The sequence below is a fragment of the Delphinus delphis genome, chromosome 15 (assembly GCF_949987515.2).
Source record: "Delphinus delphis chromosome 15, mDelDel1.2, whole genome shotgun sequence".
Classification (NCBI taxonomy): domain Eukaryota; kingdom Metazoa; phylum Chordata; class Mammalia; order Artiodactyla; family Delphinidae; genus Delphinus; species Delphinus delphis.
In genome coordinates, this window is record NC_082697.1 from 72,734,164 (window position 1) to 72,758,146 (window position 23,983).

At 44.6% G+C, this 23,983-nt stretch overlaps 1 protein-coding gene across 1 annotated transcript in view; it reads left to right on the top strand.

The window, feature by feature from the left end:
- The first annotated feature begins 4,006 nt into the window (after positions 1 to 4,006).
- ITGAM (integrin subunit alpha M) overlaps positions 4,007 to 23,983 on the top strand; it is a 37,235-nt gene continuing 17,258 nt past the window's right edge. Inside the window, exons 1-12 of the mRNA XM_060032141.1 lie at positions 4,007 to 4,081; positions 5,075 to 5,180; positions 7,972 to 8,075; positions 8,381 to 8,451; positions 8,598 to 8,715; positions 14,098 to 14,228; positions 14,658 to 14,803; positions 15,555 to 15,708; positions 16,943 to 17,093; positions 18,078 to 18,151; positions 20,787 to 20,916; positions 21,187 to 21,329. Coding sequence (XP_059888124.1) covers positions 4,054 to 4,081; positions 5,075 to 5,180; positions 7,972 to 8,075; positions 8,381 to 8,451; positions 8,598 to 8,715; positions 14,098 to 14,228; positions 14,658 to 14,803; positions 15,555 to 15,708; positions 16,943 to 17,093; positions 18,078 to 18,151; positions 20,787 to 20,916; positions 21,187 to 21,329 — 1,356 coding nt within the window. The 5' untranslated portion in view covers positions 4,007 to 4,053. The remainder of the gene's footprint in view (positions 4,082 to 5,074; positions 5,181 to 7,971; positions 8,076 to 8,380; positions 8,452 to 8,597; positions 8,716 to 14,097; positions 14,229 to 14,657; positions 14,804 to 15,554; positions 15,709 to 16,942; positions 17,094 to 18,077; positions 18,152 to 20,786; positions 20,917 to 21,186; positions 21,330 to 23,983) is intronic.

Sequence of the window (23,983 nt, forward strand, 5' to 3'; positions counted from 1 at the left end):
TATTTCAAGTTTTGAAGATTTTGTAGTTAAGATTCCATGATAGGCATCATAAACGGATGGGTTCTTGACACCTTGGTTCCTACAAGCTTCATGCAACCTGCTCCTGCAAAGCTTGCCATGGGATTGCAGTTAGTGAGGTAGCTGCAGGTAGTGTAGGTAGCTGCTGCAGTGCTAAGAGCTGAAATACACTGAAATTAACCACAGGTCTTTTTTTTTTTTTTTTGGTGCATTATAGACTCAGAGCTCCTAAATAGTTACATCAGAGAGATTCTTCTGGTACAATCGCTATCTAGTTGGGGAGGAAGGATTCTTGGTGCTTGCTATCCTGCCCTCTTTCCAGAATTCTCTCTCTGAGGGAGGGGCGGGGGGATCTCTCTTATGAACCAGGCACTCTTCTGTGCACTGGAAATAGAGTGATGAGCAAGACAGACAAGAATCTCTGCTCTCTGGAGCTTATAGACTCTAGCTGGGGAGTCAGACAATAGATAAACTAAATAAATATGCAATATAATTTCATGTAATAATGAGTGCTATGAAAAAATATCTGAGTATCTGTAGCAGACATTGCAATTGCTCCATTCACGTCCCATCAGTGTTTATCATTCTCATGCAAGCTGGCCAGGTTTCCAGCTGCCAGTACCTGCCTGCCTGCGGGCTCTCTCTGGCTCCTGGAGCCTTCTGTGCCTGGGTGGAGGGCAAATAGGATGCACCAGAGAAGTAAGGCTTTCCTGGAAAGCAGCCCTCCACTGATAGCTGATGTGAGTTGTGGATAAAAAGTCTAGCCCCCTCTCCTCTCAGGTGGATAACTCTGAGGCATGTTCTACCCTGGATTTCAGAGTTCCTCAGTGTATTGAGCTCCAATCATCCACAGCAGTAACTTGTTCCATCTCACAGCTTTTATGGGCTCATTTCCTCACCAGTGTTTCCTGGATTACCTCTCAGATAAATTACTTCCCCTTGTCTCAGTGTTCATGTACAGGGGAACCCAAGCTAAGCTTTTGTCAAGAGTAGGGGTAGGGGATGGATGGGAGCTTATAGCTAGGTGCCCACCTTGTGGTTACCTGGTCAGGTGCACACCATAGGGTGGGTCATTAAGAAAGGCTCTGGGGGTTGGACAATCTTTCTGAGATATTGCCTATGCCTTTAAAGTGGGCCCTTGGCCACTGCTAAGAGCACAGAGGGGCCGTGATATCCGAGCAACTTCCTGTGGTGATCAGAGTGTGAAAGTTTTTTTATCAAAAATAAACCCAGCTTATTTATTTATTTTTGCATTCATTCTTTTTTTAAAAAAAATTATTTATTTATTTGGTTGCGCCGGGTCTTAGTTGCAGCACGTGGGTTCCTTAGTTGTGGCATGCAAACTCTTAGTTGCAGCATGCATGTGGGATCTAGTTCCCTGACCAGGGATCGAACCCAGGCCCCCTCCATTGGGAGTGTGGAATCTTAAGCACTGTGCCACCAGGGAAGTCCCACCAGCTTATTTATTAAAATATGTCCCCACATCCTTGTTGGTAGCTTCTCATCCTGATCCAATGGTCTTATTTCTTTTTCCTCAGCCTCCTTTCCTGCTAACAAGAATGGGCCCTTTGTTGTTTAAATTACTTATTGGTGTTTTTCTTTTTTTTCTGATTATAAGCGTCACTTTTTTTTTGGTAAAAAAGTTTTAAGTACACAAATATATATAGAAGAAAATTAAAATCACCCTGTGGCAGATTGAAGCTGATCACAAATTCTTTGACACACCTCCCACTGAGACGTGACATCTTTGTTCCCCTCTCTTAGAATGTGGTCGAGCTCTGTGACTCCTTGACCACTAGAATATAGTGGAAGTGACTCTGTGACAGTTTCCAGGTCAACACCTTAAGAGACTGGGAACTTTCAATTCTTATCTCTTGGAATACTTGCTCTTGAAGTCTAACCACTATGCTGTGAGCAGCCCAAGCCACATAGAGAGGCCACATGGAGGTCCTCCAGCTGACAGCTGCAACCGAGCTCCTGGCCTGCTGATGGTACCAACTTCCAGCCATGGGAGTGATCTGTTTTGAAAGTCCAGCCGAGCTGAGCCTTCAAGGACTCCAGCCCCAGTCACCATCTGACTGCAGCCATCTGAGGTTCCCTAGTGAGAACTGCTGAGGCTGGGCAATCCACAGCACCATGACACAATGAGAAGCTGCTGTTTTCGACTTGTGGTTGCCAAGGGAGAGGGGATATGGGGCGGGGATGAACTGGGAACTTGAGATTAGCAGATGCAAACTATTCTGTATATGTATAACTGAATTACTTTGTTGTACACCAGAAACTAACACAACATTGTAAATCAACTACACTTCAATAAAATAAATTTAAGAAAAAGAAGTCGCCGTTTTATTTGGAGTAGTTTGCTCTGCAGCAATAGAGTAGAACAGACCCATTGTCCTATGATCCAGTGACAACTACTATTAACATTTTGGTTTTCCTACACATACGTATATATATATTTTTTTGCAGTACGCGCGCCTCCCACTGCCGTGGCCTCTCCCGCCACAGAGCACAGGCTCCGGACGCGCAGGCTCAGCGGCCATGGCTCACGGGCCCAGCCGCTCCGCGGCACGCGGGATCCTCCCGGACTGGGGCATGAACCCGCGTCCCCCGCACCGGCAGGGGGACCCTCAACCACTGCGCCACCAGGGAAGCCCAACACATACGTATTTTTAAACAGGTAATTTTAAAACAAAATGTTCAGAATTTTAATGGAATTTTTTTCAGAGCGCACACATTTCTTTGCTCTGGTTATTAAGAAAGCCGAACTAAGGGCAAGAGAAAATACGTTGGAGAGAGAATGAAAAATGATTGGCTTGGGGAATCACATTAGCAGACACACACAAGTATGGTTTGGTGTTCTATGTAATTTCATGAAGATATGCTGGTGTGTCTTTGAAAACAGCTTGTGCAGACATCTTTGACTGTACTTCTCAGATATTTCTTAGGATAAATTCTTGGAAGTGAAAATTCCACGGCAAAAGAGCTTGAGGCTTTTTTTTTTTTGGCTGCGTTGGGTCTTTGTTGTTGTGTGCGGGCTTTCTCTGGTTGCAGCAAGTGGGGGCTACTCTTTGTTGCGGTGTGTGGGCTTCTCATTGCGGTGGCTTCTTTTGCTGCGGAGCATGGGCTCTAGGCCACGGGCTTCAGTAGTTGTGGCTCACGGGCTCTAGAGCGCAGGCTCAGTAGTTGTGGTGCCGGGCTTAGTTGCTCCGCGGCATGAGGGATCTTCCTGGACCAGGGCTCGAACCCGTGTTGCCTGCATTGTCAGGTGGCTTCTTAACCACTACGCCAGCAGGGAAGTCCTGAGGCCTTTTTTTTTTTTTTTAAAGCAAAATAATATTAAAAAAGCACCGCGTAGAGGACTTTGCTTGTGGTGCAGTGGTTAAGAATCCGCCTGACAATGCAGGCGACACGGGTTCGAGTCCTGGCCCAGGAAGATCCCACATACTGTGGAGCCACTAAGCCCGGCGCCACAACTACCGAAGTCTGTGCGCCTAAAGTGTGTGCTCTGCAACAAGAGAAGCCACCTCACTGAGAAGTCTTTGTGCCGCAACGAAGACCCAACGCAGCCAAAAATAAATACATAAATAAATAAATTTATATTAAAAAAAAGCACCAGGTTTCTCTGTACCTGAGTTGACCTTACTGATGGCCACACAGGAGGATGCTCTGGCTGACAGGTATTCTCACTTCCCTGGGCAGGAGGGAGGGACATTTTGCAAAGCGTGCTTTCAGGGAGACATGTTCTGGGGGGCAGGTCATAAGTCCATGCTTTGCTGTTCATAATGTTTCTAGAAGCAGGTGGGCAAACAAAGCCACCTATGGGTTGGCGACCCTGATGGTTTGGGCCGGGAGGCTGGGTAGAGGGGGCAGGTCTGGCAGGGCTGTGTGCTCACTGAGCCTTCGTCCTCTTCTTTTGAGTCTCTGACAGACTTCTGCCTCTTACTTCCCTTTTTCGGTCCTTCCTGGCTTTGGTGGCCTCCTTGAAGTGGCTCAGTGGTGCCTGCAGCCTCACGGCTCCTGCTGTCTCCAGCGATGACTCACAGAGTCCTTCTACTAACAGGTGAGCCAGGAGTTGGGGGGCCCTCAGAGTGAGGAGGGGGGGAGTTTTTGGGTTTGTGAGTTTGTGGAGATAAAGGGTACAGAATACTTAGGAGTTAGGCTGGGAGAGACAAAGGGGATTGGGGGAAGGTTAAGGGATTCAAGCAGCAGAGTAGAACTAGACCGAGATGCGATGAGCAGAGAAGCTTTGGATAAATGACTCAATTCACGGACTATGCAAGGGGGTTTGGCTGGTCCCTTCTTCACAGAGGAGGAAACTGAGGCCCCGAGAGGTGAAATGACACGTCTAAGTGTGCACAGCAGGTCTTGGCTTCTCTTCTTGGAGTGTTTCTTCTTGAATTCCACCTCACCTCCTCCTATTGGTCTCCTCTTTTCCAAGGACTCAGGTGTAAATGTTTGTTGAATGACTGACTGATCAAAATGACTCAAGTTTTTTTCCCTTTGTATCTGTGTTTTGTGGACGAAGAGCCAGAGAAGGGAAAGAAATGCTTGAAAGTTGCATAGGAAGGAAATTACCTAACTGAGTCTTTAGGAACTTGATTGTTGGGCAAATCAGTGGGGTGGGAACCCAGGGTGGGGCTCAGAGAGGGGCTGAATGCACCTGTTGATGGAAATGATCAATAAACAAGAAAAGAGTTTTCTTTGAGCCAAACTGAGGACTATAGCCCAGGAGACAGCCTCTCAGAGAACTCTGAGGAACTGTTCCGGAGAAGCATGGTTTTCAGCACAGTTTTATATCTTGTCAGAACAAGGAACATCAAACAAGTCAGGGATATGTTCCTTCAAGGTTAAAAACAAAACAAAACAAACAACAGATCATAGTTGTGGCGCACGGGCTTAGCTGCTCTGCGGCACGTGGGATCTTCCTGGACCAGGGCTCAAACCCGTGTCCCCTGGATTCTTAATCACTGCGCCACCAGGGAAGTCCCCAGGCTGCTTTCTTAACTGTCTCCTTCTGTCCTCCTGACTCCCGCCCGCCTTGTTCTCCCTCCAGCCTTGGCCTTATGTCACGGGTTCAACCTGGACACGGAAAAAGCAGTCATCTTCCAAAACAATGCAAGGGGCTTCGGGCAGAGCGTGGTCCAGCTTGAGGGATCCTGGTAAGGGCCACAGGGGGACTCCCTGCTCACGCACTTTCCCTCCAAGGCTTAACATACCTGAAAAAAAAAATCACAATTTCCTTGATTTGTTTTTTTCTTAATTTATCAGAGCTCTAAATTCAAAAGATACAAAAGAGTGTGATAGTAAGAAAGTCGCTTCCTCACTCCCTTCCCCCGATTCCCTCCCTAGCAGGGTCCCTGTTGAATGGTTTCTCGTGTGTTCTTTCAGAGAGATTCTACAGTGCATAGACCTCCACATCATCCTACACACAATTTGTTGCACACATTATACTCAAACTACAACCTGCTGCCTATTTTTGTAAATACATTTTATTGACACTTGGCTACCCCTACTCCCCACTTGTCATTTATTTTTATTATTTTTTATTATTTTCCAATACTTATAAAAATTTTACTGGAGTATAGTTGATTCACAATGTTGCATTAGTTTCAGATGTACAGCAAAGTGATTCAGTTATACATATACATATATTCATTCTTTTTCAGATTCTTTTCCCATATAGGTTATTACAGAAAATCGAGTAGAGTTCCCTGTGCTATACAGTAGGTCCTTGTTGGTTATCTGTTTTATATGTAGCAGTGTGTGTGTGTTAATCCCAAGCTCCTAATTTATCTCTCCCCCTCACATTTCCCCTTTGGTAACCATAAGTTTGTTTTTGAAATCTGTGAGTCTGTTTCTGTTTTGTAAGTAAGTCCATTTACATCATTTTTCTCTGTGTGACTTAACTTCACTTAGTCTGATAATCTCTAGTCATTTATTTTTTAGGGCAGTTTTGGAGCTATAGTAGCAGAACAGAGAGTCTGGGACAGAGACTCTATGGCCTGCAAAGCCTAAAATATTTACCTTTACAGAAATAATATTTATGGAAATAATGTTACTTTTCTAGAAGAAAGTTTGCTGGCCTCTGCTCTATACTGTCCTTGGCATTTTTTTAAAATTAATAGAGCTTGCTGATTTTACCAAATAAATGAAAAAAGAGCTTACTTGTTCTTTTTAATGCTTACATCACATTCCATTATTTGGAAGCACTGTAATTTACATGTATATTACATTTAAATCTCTTTTTAAAATTTATTTATTTATTTATTTATTTAGGCTGCCTGGGTCTTAGTTGCGGCACACGGGATTTTTGTTGCGGCATGTTTAGTTGCGGCATGCAGGATCTTTAATTGCACCATGTGGGCTCTTAGTTGCAGCATGTGGGATCTAGTTCCCCTACCAGGGATTGAACCCGGGCCCCCTGAATTGGGAGCACAGAGTCTTACCCACTGGACCACCAGGGAAGTCCCCAAATCTCTTCTTAATGGACATTAGATTGTTTCCAAACTTTTGCTATATGAACAATGTTGGCATTTTGTACATGTGCAAGTATATTTTGGAAGTAAATTCCTAGGACTAGGATTGCTGGATCCAAGGGTACATGTGCATATGTAATTTTAATAGATTTTTCCAAATTACCCTCTATGAGGGTGGCAACAATTTGCACTCACACCAGAAGTTTATGCAAACACCTACTTCCCCACCCACTTGCCAACCCAAAAGGTTAGCAAACTTATGATCTTTGTAAATTGAACAGGTGAGAAACGGTATCTCAATTTACTTTTAAACTGCATTTCTTTTTTTAAAAAAATTAATTAATTAATTAATTAATGACCGTATGGGGTCTTCTCATTGTGGTGGTCTCTCTTGCTGTGGAGCACGGGCTCTAGGCACGTGGGCTTCCGTAGCTGTGGCTCGAAGCCTCTAGAGCGTAGGCTCAGTAGTTGTGGCGCACGGGCTTAGTTGCTCCACGGCATGTGGGATCTTCCCAGACCAGGGCTCAAACCCACGTCTCCTGCATTGGCAGGCGGATTCTTAACCACTGCGCCACCAGGGAAGCCCTGCATTTCTTCTTTAAGGAGAGATTTATTTCCTTTTCTGTGAACACTTTTTTTCTTATCTGTTGCCCATTTTTCTCTTGGTTTGTTTTTTTTCCTTACTGGTTTGTGGGAGCTCTGACTATACTGAGGAAAGTAGTCTGGGGTATGAGTTGCTCATCTCCCTCCCCCGGTTTACCGTTTGTTTTCTGACTTCGCTTTTGGTAGTTGATCAGATACAGAAATTTATTTAAAATGACTGTGGAGTTGAATGTATTCACTTTAAAATGACCTCTGAGTATTATGTCATTCTTAGAGAGTTCCTTCTTACTCCAAGATTAAACATTTTCCCATTTTTGGATTGTACACGGATTAACTCATTTAATCCTGATAATAACCTTGAGGTAGGTACTGCTATTATCCATATTTTAGAGATGAGAAAATTGAAGCACAATAAGGTCATTAGTTGACTTGCCCAAGGTCACACAGGAAGTAAGGGTGGGACTAAATTTTAATTTCGGGCAGTAAAACTCCAAGGCCTCTATTCCTGTCCTCTATGCAATATTGCATCCCTGCCTGAATGGGGAAGTGATTCCAAGTTGGGAAGGTAGACTGTCTACCTTCATTGTTTGGCCTTCAGGATTTGGAAATTCTTGAATTTACTGAAATGACCTCTGGGAATTCAAATGACTGGATTACGAGAATATTCACAATAAACAATCAGCGGTTAAAAAAAATTCCCATGTTTTTCTTTGCTGAATCTTCCTCCTATTTCTGGGAGTTGGGGAATCCCTGTGAGGTTGGCTCCCCCACTTTTATTTTGGGTGGCGGAACTTCCATGGTCTCCTTCTCTCCCCAGATATCATAGCGTTCTCTTGTCCCTGTGGTGAGCTTTTCCCACCTCTCCCCCCAGGCTGGTGGTTGGAGCCCCCCAGGAGATAAAGGCTTCCAATCAAACGGGCGGCCTCTACAAGTGTGACTGCAGCATGGGCAAGTGTGAACCCATCCCCCTGCAGGGTGAGTCACTGCCCCTCGCTGGGACCCAGGGCTAGGGTTCCACTTCTGTACACACCTGGACTTGCCAGACGTTGCCTTTGTCTTGGGATCTGTGATGGGGGCCCAGGGAGCCAGCTCCCTGGCCTCTGAGCTGTATGCAGGCACCCTTGGACACCCCTCTGTGTCCCTTTCCATGGCCTACGTGCCTCTTTGAACCCCTCACACCTCCATGTCTCCCTGGTTGAGGTTCCTGTCCATCCCCTGTCCAGTTCTTACACAGTCCCGTCCATCCCCGAGGGTGACCATATATATATCTGTCCCCTCAGTACCCCCGGAGGCTGTGAACATGTCCCTGGGCCTGTCTCTGGCGTTCACCCCCAGACCTTTCCAGCTGCTGGTGAGTTGCGTTGGGTCATGGGAGTGTCCCAAGGGAAGGAGTTGGAGGCCTAAGACTGCTGGGGCTGGGGTCTTGTTGGGTGGAGGTGCTGGGGTGAAAGGACAGGAAGCAGGGACAGCCCCTCCCACCTGTCCCCTGCGCCCTAGGCCTGTGGCCCCACTGGGCACCGTATCTGCAAGGACAACACCTATGCGATCGGCTTCTGCTTCCTGTTTGAACCCAACCTACTGCAGCAACCCAGGAGGCTCCCAGAGGCCCTCAGAGGTGAGTACAGACAAGTAGCATGAGACTGGAGGGAGCTGGCAGGACTGGGCTGAGGGTCTCATAGTCTGGGGGGTTATTTAAAAGTCTTGGTGCAGAAGCATGAGGGAACTGGGTTCCAATGCAGAGAGGGGCTCTGGAGAGGTGCTAGGATCTTGCACTTTGAGGAAAGTCCTGATATAGCCACCCATCTATATGAGACAATGTCTCAACCATTGTCCTTAGAGTTAGTGCCTGGACTCAGCCTGGCCACAGTGCCTGACCATAGCCTTTGAGGCTCTAGCTGGTGTGGCCCTCGTCCACCTCTCCAACTTCTTTCCCAACCGTTCTACCTTAGTCACTGTGCTCCAGCTGCCTTTCTTCTCCAAGAACCACACCAAGCTGTCCCTGCCTCAGGGGCTTTGCACTTACTATTCCTTCAGCCGGGCATGCTCTTTCCCCAGATCTCAGCTGACAACCTATCACTGTCATCTCAGCTCAAATGTTAACTCTTCAGAGAGACCTTCCCTGAGTGGCTCTTCTAATAATTTCCACCATCACTTCCTACCACATTGCCCTGCTTTGCCCTCTTCATACCTATATATCCATATTTTTCTTCTTTCTTTCTTTTTTTTTTTTTTTTTGTGGTACGCGGGCCTCTCACTGTTGTGGCCTCTCCTGTTGCGGAGCACAGGCTCTGGACGCGCAGGCTCAGCGGCCATGGCTCACGGGCCCAGCCGCTCCGCGGCATGTGGGATCTTCCCAGACCGGGACACGAACCCGTGTCCCCTGCATCGGCAGGCGGACTCTCAACCACTGCGCCACCAGGGAAGCCCTTTACTTATTTCTTAGATGTCCTTTCTTCTGGGATGTAGGCTCTGTGATAGCCAGAGATTTTGTCGAGCTTGTTCACTTGCTGCTTGACAAATTGCTCCTGAACTTAGCAGCCAAAAACAAGAAACATTAATTATCTTACAGTTTCTGTGAATCAGGAATCTGGACACAGACTAGTTGGGGATCTCTGTCTAATGGTTTCTCAAGAGCTTGAAGTTGTCAAACCAGGGGTGTGGTCTCATCTGAAGGCTTGACTAGGGGAAGATCCACAACCAAGCTCACTTATAAGATGGTTGGACTGAGGGCCTCAGTCCACACTGGCTGCTGGTTCCTGCTTCCCTCACTTGCTTGTCCCATGGGCTTCCCCACAGAACAACTCACAACATGGCAGCTGGCTGCCCTCAGGGTGAGTGAACAAGGCAGTGAGAGAGCAAGAGAGAGTAAGAACCCAAGATGGACGTCACAGTCTTTTATAATCTAATCTCAGAAGACTTCTGCCATATTGTATTCTTTGGGAGTGAGTCAAAAAGTCCAGCTCACAGGGAGGATGTAGAGAAAAGAGAACCCTCCTACACTGTTGGTGGGAATGTAAATTGGTACAGCTACTATGGAGAACAGTACGGAGGTTCCTTAAAAAACTAAAAATATAGCTACCATATGATTCAGCAATCTCACTCCTGGGCATATATCTGGAAAAGACAAAAACCCTAATTCAAAAAGACACATGGACCCCAGTGTTCATAGCAGCACTATTTATAATAGCCAAGACATGGAAGCAACCTAAGTGTCCACCAACAGAAGAATGGATAAAGAAGATGTGAGATATATATATATATATATATGTATATATACACACACACACATAAACAGAAACAACAGAATACTACTCAACCACAGAAAAGAATGAAATAATGTTATTTGCTGCAACATGGATGGACCTAGAGAATATCACACTAAGTGAAGTAAGTCAGAGAAAGACAAATATTACATGGTATTACTTATATGTGGAATCTGAAAAATAATATAAATGAACCTACATGCAAAACAAAAACAGACTCACAGACATAGAAAACAAATGTATGGTTACCAAAGAGGAAAGGGAAGTGGGAGGGATAAATTAGGAGTCTGGGATTAACAGATACACACTACTACATATAAAATAGATAAGCAACAAGGATTCACTGTATAACACAGCAGACAACATTCAATATCTTGTAATAACCTTAAATGGAAAATAATCTGAAAAATATACTTGAATAACTTTACTGTACACCTGAAACTAACACAATATTGTCAATCAACTATACTTCAGTAAAAATAAATAAATAAAAACTCCAGCTCACAATCAAGATGAGGAGATTATGCAAGGGTGTTAACTCTATCAGGAGGTGAGAATCTTGGGGACCATCTTGATGGCTCCTTACCCTTGTTCCCCAAGCATCTCTTGATTGAAAGAGAGTAAGTGAATGAATGTTTTTATCCAGCTGATTTCTTTCTTTTTTTCTTTTTTTTGTGTGGCTGTGTTGGGTCTTTGTTGCTGCACGTGGGCTTTCTCTAGTTGTGGCGAGTGGGGGCTACTCTTCGTTGCAGTGCGTGGGCTTCTCAGTGCCGTGGCTTCTTTTGTTGCGGAGCATGGGCTGTGGTTGTTGAAGCACGCAGGCTCAGTATCTGTGGCACGTGGGTTCCAGGGCGCACGGGCTTCAGTAGTTGTTGCACGCGGGCTCAGTAGTTGTGGCACATGAGCTTAGTTGCTCTGTGGCATGTGGGATCTTCCCGGACCAGGGCTTAAACCCGTGTCCCCTGCATTGGCAGGAGGATTCTTAACCGCTGGGCCACCAGGGAAGTCCCATATCCAGCTGATTTCTGACACCGATTTCTTCAACTCCTTGGCCATCTTTTTGCTTGTTTCCAAGTTGGTTCTGGAACCAAGGGCAGATATGTCTTCCTTTTACAGTTTTCTTTTTTCTCAAGCTCCTTTGAACTTCACTTTGACAATAACCTTCCCTCCTTCTTCACAGAATAAACGAAGACTGCCAGGTGTAAACTCCTTCCACGTCCTCCTTCTCCGTGTCCAGATTTCCTGGCACCACTCTTGGCAGCATCTCACTGATTTTAGAGGAAGACCTGTCCTTTCCATGAGTAATTTTTCCATCTGGGCTTTTGAGGCTCTCTCGCATCACCAACTCTGGGGTTCACATCTTTAGTCACTTGCTCTCTCCAGGAACCTAAATCCCAACCCCTCCTTTGAATGTAAACCTGCTCATGCTACCCATAACTTAAAAAGAATCAACCACTCAAACTGATAGCAATGAAAATAACCTTCCCTCCCCCGGTCTCCTCTCCATCTTCTGCCCTCTCTCCTTCCCTTCATCACCAACCTTCTTGGAAGGGATCTCTCTCCTTGCCTCCATTGCCCCCATGCTGTGATCCTTCACCCTTTGACATCTGGCTCCTGCCCACCCATCATATAGACCTTGCTGTTGCCAGTGGCATCTGTGACCCTCTAAAGGCCAAATCTCTATTCTGTCCTCACGTTCTCTGACTTTTCCAATGTGACCTGCAGATCACCTCTTCCTTCCCCCAGCACCTTGGCTTCAGACATCTCTCCTCTCCTCTCTTCTCTTCCTCCTACTTGTGCCCCTACTGAGGGCTCCTACGAAGCTCCAGCTCCAAGCTGTCTTCCTCTGCCTCCCCTGCCCACCTGATTACAGCTTCTGTTCTTGCCCATGTGCTCTTCGTGTCTGACTGCATCCAATTCTGTGGCTTCAGCTCCCACCCCCACGTTTCTCTCTTCAGTCCTCACTCTTAAGCATTCCAGACTCTTCTTTTTGAAAACATTTTCATTTCCTTAAAAATAGATGAAACGTGCACTCGGTTCATAGTTCAAAAGGCACTAAGGGTTATCCTGTAAAAACCTCTCCTTCTTGGGTCTCGGAGCTCCTCTTTCCTTCCTGAGAGGCAGCTACTGTTACCAGTGTCTCATGGCTTCTTCTGGAGGTACTCCACGTATCAATATTTACTGACATAGGCGTCTGTATACTTCACTTTGTGCCACAAAAGGTAGCGTGCTCTACACGCTGGATTGTACCTTGATTCTTTTCACTTACTGTACCTTTGAGATTGTCAAGAAAATTTCTGGCTTATCTTCCCTGTTTATTTTCTATATAAATGTTAGAATCTGCTTGTCTATTTTTTAAAAAGCCAACACTTTTTCTGGATAATTTTATCTTATTTTTTCACTAATGATACAGTAAAATTGGCCTTTTTTTCCCTTGTGGTGTACAATTCCATTAATTTTAAGACATGCTTAGATTTGTGTAAACAGCAACATGAACAGGATATGAAAGAATTCTTTTACCTCCTAAAAAATGCTTTGTGCTGGGCTTCCCTGGTGGCGCAGTGGTTGGGAGTCCGCCTGCCGATGCAGGGGACACGGGTTCGTGCCCCGGTCCGGGAAGATCCCACATGCCGCGGAGCGGCTGGGCTCGTGAGCCATGGCTGCTGAGCCTGCGCGTCTGGAGCCTGTGCTCCGCAACGGGAGAGGCCGCAACAGTGAGAGGCCCGCGTACAGAAAAAAAAAAAAAAATCCTTTGTGTTACCCTTTTCTACACTGGATCCTTGAAAAATGGCCAGTTTAAACTGCGTGGGTCCACCTATATGTGGATTTTTTTTCCCCACTAAATTCGTGCTACAGTACTACCGGATCTGAGGTTGGTTGAATCCGCAGATGCAGAATTGCGGATATGGAATTGCGGATACGAAGGGCAGACTGTGAAGTTATACATGCATTTTTAACTGCATGGAGGGTGGGGGCCCCTCATCCTTGCGTTGCTCAAGGGTCAACTGTATTTAGAAAGGGACTAATTATAAAGGTGTGGCAGGGTCTAAAGAAGCTACAAGGGATGGTCCAGGAACCCAGGGTGAACAACAGTGGAGCTGTTGCCACCCTAGGCTGATGGGACAAAGAGAGGCAGAAGTCCCCAGAATCTGGAAGGACAGGGAGTCATGGGGAGTGGGCCTCCTTGAGAGGAGCACTGATCTGTTGAGGGACACAGTTGGCCCAAAGCAGGCTTGCAGGAAGGGAGCTGAGGGAAATACTCTGATCTCACCCTCTTCCCTCCCTCCAGTCTCCTGTTGAGGCTCCTAACTGGGCAAACAAGCCAGAGGTTGAAAGAGCCCTGTTGACATGTCCCATGTGGGCTGAGCTCTGGGCAAAGTGGGGAATGGTAGAAAGTGGATTTGGGGCTGGGGCAGAATGGGGGGCTGGAGGGAGGACATCCAGCATACGTTTATATGCACTATTCCTTTTTTCCCCTGTAACTTATTTCTCCCTTTGTATCTTTGGCAAATTATTTCTTATTCTTCATGAGGTAGCTGTGATAGCACTGCTTTCCCTGACTGCCTTGAGCAGAATGAACCATATTTTTCCATACCACTCTGTCCCATGTTTTTATTTAGCTAGGCACATGGGTTGCATCGTGTTTACCTTTCATTCTCATGTCAGCAGAGTGCTGACATGCAAAAAATGAACCCTGAGTCTCTTGTAATCAATTCCTTTTCCTTTTTCCCCAGGGTGCCCTCAGAAAGAGAGTGACATTGCCTTTTTGATTGATGGCTCTGGTAGCATCAACCCGACAGACTTTCAGCGGATGAAGAACTTTGTCTCAACTGTGATGAGTCAATTCCAAAAGTCCAAAACCTTGGTAAGGGTCAGTGGGTAGGTTAGGGAACAGCTTGCATAAGGCTGGAAAATACGTGGCAACCAGGCTGCCACGTTCCTGTCCCGCTTCTATTAGAGATGTTGCCAATTGCCAGCTGATCATCATTTTCTTTCATGATTTGCTTCCTTGCTCTGTCTGGATGTGGCCTCAGCTTTCCTCCAGCCCCCTGTAAAGCAGGCAGACTCATTGCTAGGGGTTGGCGTGGGACATGAAACCCACATGTCATCTCTGGCTGAGTTCTAGTGCTGGGAAGTGGGAGCTGATGGCCGATCTCTGTCCTGGTGAGGCGGAAGGACTGGGGGCAGGGCAGAATTGGGAGGAATTTGGAGACTAGAGTGTTTCAAGATTTATGGATGGTTAAGGGGGAGGAGGGACACCTTCTCCAGTGTAATACCAGGTGCCCGTTCCCAGTTCTCTTTGATGCAGTACTCTGAAGAATTTCAGACTCATTTCACCTTCAACGATTTCAAGAGAAACCCTTCCCCGGCATCGCTGGTGAGGCCAATAACACAGCTGTTGGGGAGGACACACACGGCCACAGGGATCCGCAAAGTTGTGTAAGCTCTTCCCTCTTTGCTTAGGATGGAAGGAGGAGGTTTTATTTTTTGTTGAGCTTTGCAGGAAGAGGGGAGTTGTTCAGACAGGGCTGGGGTAGAGGGTATTTCCGGTGGAGGGGTGAGTAAACGTGTGGAGGAGGGACTGTGCCTGGTATGGTCATGACATACAAGTCGTGAGTAAAGGTGGGATTAAGGGGGCGGGGAGGGAAGGGAAGGCTAGAGAGAGGCTAGAAGGATCAGTTGAGGCCAGATCATCAAGGCAACTGAAAAGCCAGTGGATCCATTGAAGGTTTTAGCAGTGGGGACACGTACCCATATCTTGTTTTAGAAAGTTCACTCTGATCTCTGTGTGTGTGTGTGTCTGTGTAGAGGCAAGGCTGGGGATTGGGACAAAAGTGCAGGATGATATGCTGGAGAACCATTGCCTCACATCAGGAGAGGTCTGATGAAGGCACAATTAAGCTTATTAATTTCTTTTTAATTTAGAAGGAATAATACTCAGTTAAAAAAAAAATCAATCTATGCCAAAGTGTATAACGGCAATGAAGGCTTCCTTTCCCTCCACTCTTTCCTGTTCTCCTGCTGCCCTTCCAGATATTGGGGCAGCTACATCTCAGTGCTTGTCCCAGGAGAACCCAAGTACCTCCTAGACAGAGCCCAGTTGCATCTGTCACTGCTGACGTTCCTTCCCTAGCATCAAGCGTATCTCTGTCGGCTCGAATTTGACTTTTCCCTCCTCTACCCTGGACAGAAGAGAACTGTTTCACAGCAGAAACGGAGCCCGGGAGAATGCCCTTAAGATACTGGTTGTCATCACAGATGGAGAAAAGTTTGGCGATCCTTTGGACTACAAGGATGTCATCCCTGAAGCGGATAGAAAGGGGGTCATTCGCTACGTCATTGGGGTAGGAAATGTGGCTCTCCGGCCTGATGCTTCCGTAGAGGATTCTACTTGGATACACCCTCCTTTGAATTTGCAAACATCAATAAAATCAAAGTGGGGCAAGGCTCATCTCTGCTAGCCCATATGTTCACAATAGTGAACTATTGTCGTAATAATGCTATGTAACAAACTATCCCAACATTCAGTGGCTTAAAACAGTAAGTGAGTCTGTGCGTCAGCTGGGCAATTTTTCTGGTCCTAGCTGGACTCCCTCATGCATCTGTAATCAGCTGCAGGTTGGTTGGCAGCTCTGATGATCTTGGCTGGGCTCTCTCCATTTCTGAGGGTTGCCATTGATATCTGTTTGCCGGGCTGGAACGACCGGGGTAACTTGGCTCTTCTGTTCCCTGTGTCTCATCCTCCAGTGGGCTAGCCTGGGTGTGTCCTCATGGTGAAGGCAGAGGAACAAAAGAGCAAGTGGAAATGTGGCAAGCACTTTTTCCAGCCTCTGGTTTTTTTTTTTTTTGCGGTACGCGGGCCTCTCACTGTTGTGGCCTCTCCCGTTGCGGAGCACAGGCTCCGGACGCGCAGGCCCAGCGGCCATGGCTCACGGGCCCAGCCGCTCCGTGGCATGTGGGATCTTCCCGGACCGGGGCACGAACCCGTGTCCCCTGCATCGGCAGGCGGACTCTCAACCACTGCACCACCAGGGAAGCCCCAGCCTCTGTTTTTATCACATATAATGTGCGTGGGCTAAACCAGTACACATGGTTGAGCCCAGAGACAATGAGCGGAACAGAATACTCTGCCCAGAGGAGGAGGGCAGAGCACAGCTTTGGGGAAAGGCCTTGGCTACAGGAAGGGGCAAAGGGTTGGGAACATCAGTGTCCTCAAACTACTACAATATCTTGCATGACATAGAAAGAGGTATCATCACGGGTCTCTGGCTTGGCAAGTAGAAAACACCTTCATATGAAGGAGAAAGCGCCCCCTTGTTCTGAAGAGAGGTCAGCCCCACACCAGGAGGGGCTGCAAATGGACTAAAGGCTGGATTTCAGCCCCAATTTCTCCCTTGACAGAATGTAGAGTGTACAACCTGCTCTACCGTACCTGGCAGCTCTGTCCCAGGGGCCTTCTGGTGCATTCCTTCCTTGGACAGAGATTGTTTCAGATTCTTTTCCTGCAGAATTTTCTTTGCTGGAGGAGAGTACTACCCCCAGAAAGTGTCTGATTCAGCTTTTGTTTTTTTGTAACAGGTGGGAGATGCCTTCAGCAGTGACAAATCTCTAAAAGAGCTCGATACCATCGCATCCAAGCCGCGTGGTGATCACGTGTTCCAGGTGAATAACTTTGAAGCTCTGAAGACCATTCAGAACCAGCTTCAGGAAAAGATCTTTGCGATTGAGGGTGAGCTAAGGTTTTGTAGTCCTGGAGCAGCTGCAAAGGCAGCTCCTTATCCCAAAACATGTACTTCCCTGTAGAAACAAGAACCTCCTAGCCCTTGGAACCCTGAGCCTCAGCATCAACTCCTTTCTTCTTCCATTTCCCAGCAACTCTGGCCTCTCTTGCTCAACTACTTTGAAATGGAAAAATTTAGACTTTTCTCTCTACTTTTGCAATCTTGGCTATAGGCTGAAAAATTAGAGGGTAGGGGAGTCAAATCCCTCACAGTATTTTCCCCCAAATTTGGATGTGTTGCCAACATTTGTCTCTTTGGTTCACTGCTGTATCCCCAGTGCCTAGAATAATGCCTGGTACATAAAGGGTGCTCAATAAATGTTTGTTGAATAAAAGAATTTAAAAGTTGGGGGAAGGTTCATATACAGTCTGGATTTACGGTTTCTCTTGAAAATTTGGAAGATTAGACACCTTTAGGACCATATTCCCGCTTGGCAAAAAGTAGCTGGAGCCAAATAGCCACCATCCCTTTAAAAGGGGCATATGGCTAGATGAGCAACAAACATATAAATTGTAGCCATTATCTTTTCTTTTTTCTGATTTATTCATTTATTTTTTTGGCCACGCCATGAGGCATGCGGATCTTAGTTCCCCGACCAGGGACCGAACCCGTACCCCCTGTAGTGGAAGTGCGGAGTCTTAACCACTGGACCACCAGGGAAGTCCCTGCACTATCTTGTAACAACCTATAATGGAGTATAATCTGCAAAAATACTGAATCACGCTGCTGTACACCTGAAACTAACATTAATACTGTAAATTAACTATGCTTCAATAAAAAAAGGAAAGCATAACAGAGGACATGTAAGAAAAAGGGGGGTGCACACGGCTTCCATCTGAGCCTCCTTTTGTCTGGCCACCACAGCCCTGAGTTTCCAACTCCTGTTCTAGGCTCCTCTACTTTCTTTAATGTAAATGTTCTTCTCCTCACAGGTACGCACACAGGAAGTACCAGCTCCTTTGAGTATGAGATGTCTCAGGAAGGCATCAGTGCTGTCTTCACCTCCGTAAGTGGTCTTTTGTTTAATTGGGGTTGGGGGCAAGACGAAGAGGGAGAAGAGGTTCGAAGGTTTGGGGGCTCATCTCTGTGACAGGTGTTTGTTGGGAGGCACCTCTTTGATGGGCAGCAGTGGTCCCTTCTCTCTTCCTTGTCAATCCTGTTCTTTTTTTTAAAAAAATTGAGATATAATGGACATAAACATGGTAATAGCCTCAGGTGCACAACATAGCGATTTAATATATGTGTATAGCATTGCAAAATGATCACCACAATAAGTCTAGTTAACATCCATCACCTTACACAGTTACACAATTTCTTTTTCTTGTGATGAGAACTTTAAGATTTATTCTCTTAGCAACTTTCAAGTATACAATACACTATTATTATTATTATTATTTTTTTTTGTGGTACGCGGGCCTCTCACTGCTGTGGCCTCTCCCGTTGCGGAGCACAGGCTCCGGACGCGCAGGCCCAGCGGCCATGGCTCACGGGCCCAGCCACTCCACGGCATGTGGGACCTTCCCGGACCGGGGCACGAACCTGTGTCCCCTGCATCGGCAGGCGGACTCTCAACCACTGCGCCACCAGGGAAGCCCCAATACACTATTATTAACTGTAGTCACCATGCTGTACATTACACCACCAGGATTTATTTATTTTATGACTGGAAGTTTGTACTTTTTTTTTTTTAACATCTTTATTGGAGTATAATTGCTTTACAATGGTGTGGTAGTTTCTGCTTTATAACAAAGTGAATCAGTCATACATATACATATATCCCCATATCTCTTCCCTCTTGCAGCTCCCTCCCTCCCACCCTCCCTATCCCACCCCTCTAGGTGGTCACAAAGCACCGAGCTGATCTCCCTGTGCTGTGCGGCTGCTTCCCACTAGCTATCTATTTTACGTTTGGTAGTGTACATATGACCATGCCACTCTCTTACTTCGTCCCAGCTTACCCTTCCCTCTCGCTGTGTCCTCAGGTCCATTCTCTACTTCTGCATCTTTATTCCTGCCCTACCTCTAGGTTCTTCATAACCATTAACAAAAATTTTTTTTTTAGATTCCATATATATGTGTTAGCATGCGGTATTTGTTTTTCTCTTTCTGACTTACTTCACTCTGTATGACAGACTCTAGGTCCATCCACCTCACTACAAATAACTCAATTTTGTTTGAAGTTTGTACTTTTTGACCACTTTCACCCATTTTGCACACCACCCACCACTGCCTTTGGCAATCACCAGTCTGTTCTCTGTATGTATAAGTTTGTTATTTTTAACTTCACATATAAGTAAGATCATGCAGTGTTTGACTTTCTCCGATTTATTTCACTCAGCATAATCCTCCAGGTCCATCCATGTTGTCACAAATGGCAGGATTTCCTTCTTTTTACTTGCTGAATAATATTCCATTGTGTACATATACACCACATTTTCTTTATTTGTTCATCCGTTGATGAACACTTACATTGCCTCCATGTCTTGGCTATTGTAAAAAATGCTGCAACGATCATGGGGTTGCATATACCTTTTCAAGTTAGTGTTTTCATTTCTTTTGGATATTTACCCAGAAGTGTAATTGCTGGATCATACTGTAGTTTTATTTTTAAAGTTTTGTGGAACCCCCATACTCTTTTCCATAGTGGCCTCACCAATTACATTTCCACCAACAGTGTACAAGGGTTCCCTTTTCTACACGTCCTTAACAACACTTATTTCTTCTCTTATGATGACAGGCATCTGACAGGTGTGAGGTGATACCTCATTGTGGTTTTGATTTGCATTTCCTTGATGATTAGTGATGTTGAGCACTTTTTTCATGCACCTCTTGGCCATCTGTATGTCTTCTTTGGAAAAATGTCTTTTTGGATCCTCTACCCATTTAAAAATCAGGTTTTAAAACAAACTTTTGAGTTGTATGAGTTCTTTATATATTTTGGATATTAACCCCTTATTGGATATATGATTTGCAAATATTTCCTCCTGCTCTGTAGGTTACCTTTTCATTTTGTTGATGATTTCCTTTGCTATGTAGAAGCTTTTTAGTTGATGTAGTCCCACTGCTTATTTTGTTTTTGGTGTTAAATCTAAAAAATCATCACCAAGACAAATGTCAAGGAGATTACTACCTATGTTTTCTTCTTGGAGTTTTATGGTTTCATGTCTTATGTCCAAGTCTTTAATCCATTTTGAATTGATTTTTGTGACTAGTGTAAGATAGTGGTCCAGTTTCATTCTTTTGCATGTGGCTGTCTAATTTTCCCAACACCATTTATTGAAGAGACTGTCCTTTCGTCACTGTATATTATTCTCTCCTTTGTTGTATATTGATTTACCATATATGCATGGGTTTATTTCAGGGGTCTCTGTTCTGTTCCATTGATCTACATGTCTGTTTTTAATGCCAATACCATACTGTTTTGATAACTATAGTTTTGCAATATAGTTTGAAACCAGGAAGTGTGATGCCTCCAGCTTTGTTCTTTCTCAAAATTGCTTTGATTATTTGGGGTCTTTTGTGGTTCCATACAAATTTTAAGATTGTTTGTTCTATTTCAGTGAAAAAATGCCATTGGGATTTTTGATAGGGATAACACTGAAGCTCTAGATTTCTCAATCCTGTTCTACATTCTTGCCCAGGATGGTCCCTTGTTGGGTGCTGTGGGGAGCTTTGACTGGGCTGGTGGAGCCTTTCTGCATACGTCACAGGATAAAGTCTCCTTCATCAACACAACCAGGGTAGATTCAGACATGAATGATGCTTACCTGGGTAAGTAGAGAGGGCAGGGTTACTTTAAGAAGGGGTCAGGATATGGCATAACTCAACTAGTTTAGATGTTCTTGGATCTTCCATAAGCTCTTGGGACAGGTTTAAAGGCAGAAATTTCAAAGCTTCATTTTAATTGTGTTAACGAAGAGGAATATAGTGCAAGGTCCAATTACCCCAAGTTCCCAAGCATGGGGCTGCCCCACTGCCCCTGTTCAAGGGATAGTCCTGTTGGAGGGGGCAGTGCTTTTCCTCTTAGTTCATCATCTTCAGGTTATGCTGCTGAAGTCATCTTGCGGAACCGGGCGCAAAGCCTGCTTCTGGGGGCGCCTCGATATCAGCACATCGGCCTGGTGGTGATATTCAAAAAGGACGCAGGTGCTTGGGAGAAAAACGCTGAAATCAAGGGCAGCCAGGTGAGTGCAGAGTGTGTGGGGCATGGATGTGCCAACAGAGGCACCCTGGGGGCTGAGGGCTTCTGGGATGGGCATCATCAGATTCCAAGTGTGGCAGAGTCTTGTAAAGCAGAGGGCTTTAAGCTGGAGAGTCATGGGACCAACTTTGCATTTGAGAATGTTGTGTCCTCACTTTTCTAATAATGGTAAATAACAACACTTGACCTGTACAGAGCTCTCTACAAGTCTACCTGTACACAAAGCTGGCATTTGACCAGTCCATAACCAGTATAGCCATATTAGTTATTAAAATATTGAAATAATTCTATATCTGTCAATAAACAGCTGTTTCCTTGAGACATCCTTCCCTCCTGCACCTGCCATACACTCTGACCCCTCCCCCCAATACTCTTTGAACTTCCCCATGATCCAGCAACTATGAAGTCAGTGACCACTCCAGCTTAGCCCATGGTTGGTACCTGAGAAGACACCTCTAGGACCTCTAGGACCCACTCCAGGGGGTGGGGACCTCTAGGGGACCTCTAGGGGGGACCTCTAGGACCCACTCCAGCTAAGCCCATGGTTGGTGCCTGAGAAGTCCCAGGAGTTCAATATTTTGAATATCACCCCTGCAAAAGCTGTTTTTTAAAATCCTCAAAAAAGTCAGCAAACAGAATCCAGCAGTCTATAAAAAGGATAGTACATCGTGACCAGTTGTGGTTTATAATGATGCAGGGCTTGTTCAACAATGTTGCAGAAATGGACAAGCTGATTCTAAAGTTCATATGACAATGCAAGAGACCCAGAATAGCCAAAATAATCTTGAAAAAGAAGAACTAAGTTGGAGGATTCTCACCCCAATTTTGAAACTTACTACAAAGTGACAGTAATCAAGACAGGGTGGTACTAGCATAAGGATAGACCAGTGAAATAGAACTGAGAGTCTAGAAATAAACCCATACATCTATGGTCAATTGATTTTCAAAAAAGGTGCTGGGACAACTGGATGTCCACAGGCAAAAGAATAAATTTGGACCCTTACCTCACAATGTGCAAAAATTAATTCAAAATAGATCAAAGACCTAAATGTAAGAACTAAAGCTATAAGCCTCTTACAGGGATTCATAGGTGAATTTTTGTAACTTTAGATTTGGCAACGATTGTTTAGATATGACACTACAAGCACAAGCAACCAACGATAAAATAGATTAGTTGGACTTCATTAAATTAAAAACTTTTGAGCAGCAAAGGACACTATCAAGAAAACGAAAAGAATGGGAGAAACTATTTACAAATCATATATCTGATAAAGGTCTAGTATTTAGAATATATAAAGAACTTTTACAATTCAACAATAAAAAGCCAACCTCATGTAAAAATGGACAAAGGATTTGAATAGATATTTCTCCAGATAAGATATAAAAATGACCAATAAGCACATGAAAAGATATTCAACTTTATTCATCATTAGGGAAATACAAGTCAAAACCACAATAGAGATACCACTAGAATGGCTATTTAAAGAAAAAAATGAAAAATAACACATGTTCGTGAGGATGTGGAGAAATTAGAACCCTCATATATTGCTGGTGGGAATGTAAAATAATACAGCCCTCATGGCACACAATTTGACAGTTCCTCAAAAAGTTAAATATAGATTTATCATATGACTCAGAAATTTCACTCCTAAGTATATATCCTTTTCCAGAATGAAAATAGTTGTTCAAACAAAAACTTATACGTGAATGTTCATAGCAGCATTATGCATAATAGTCAAAAGGTAGAAAGAACCTAAATGTTCATTAACTTATGAATAGATAAACAAAATGGGGTATATCCATACAGTGGAATACTATTTAGCCATAAAAAAAGCGAAGTGTTGATACATGCTACAACATGGATAAACCTTGAAAAATTTATGCTACATGAAAATAACCAGTCACAAAAGGACACATGTTATATGATTTAATTCATCTGAAATGTCTAGAATAGACAAACCCACAGTCAGAAAGTAGATTAGTGGTTGCCAGGGTATTGTGGGGGGAGGATTGAGAGTGACTTCTAAGAGTTACAGCACTTCTTTCTGGGGTGATGGAAATGTTTTGGAATTAGTGGTGATGGTTACATAACATTGTGAATATACTAGAACCCACTAAATTTTATACTTTAAAATGATGAATTTTATGTAATGTAAATTTTATCTCAATTTAAAAGAGCCATTCTGAAAAAAAAAATCAATGTAATTAACCATAACAATAGACTAGAGAAGAAAAACGTAATAATCTTAACAGATACACAGAAAGAATTTGACAAAATCCATTCTTTCATGATGTTTTCTTCTCAGCAAGCTAGGAATTAAAGGGAACTTCCTCAACCTAAGAAAGAATATTTACAAAAACTCTACAGCTAGCATCATATTTAAAAGTAAAAGAGAATTTTTTTCTCCTAAAATTGGAAACAAGGCAGGAAAATCCACTCTTACCACTCCTATACAACATCATACTGGAAGACGTAGCTGGTGCAATAAGACAAGAAGAGAAAAGAAAAAAGAGCATGCAGAGTGGAAAGGAAAAAATAAAGCTGCCTCTATTTGGGGACATGATTGTTTGCATGGAAAATCCCAAAGAATCTACAAAAAAGCTATATAACTTATTTCAGTGAGTTCTCAGGATACA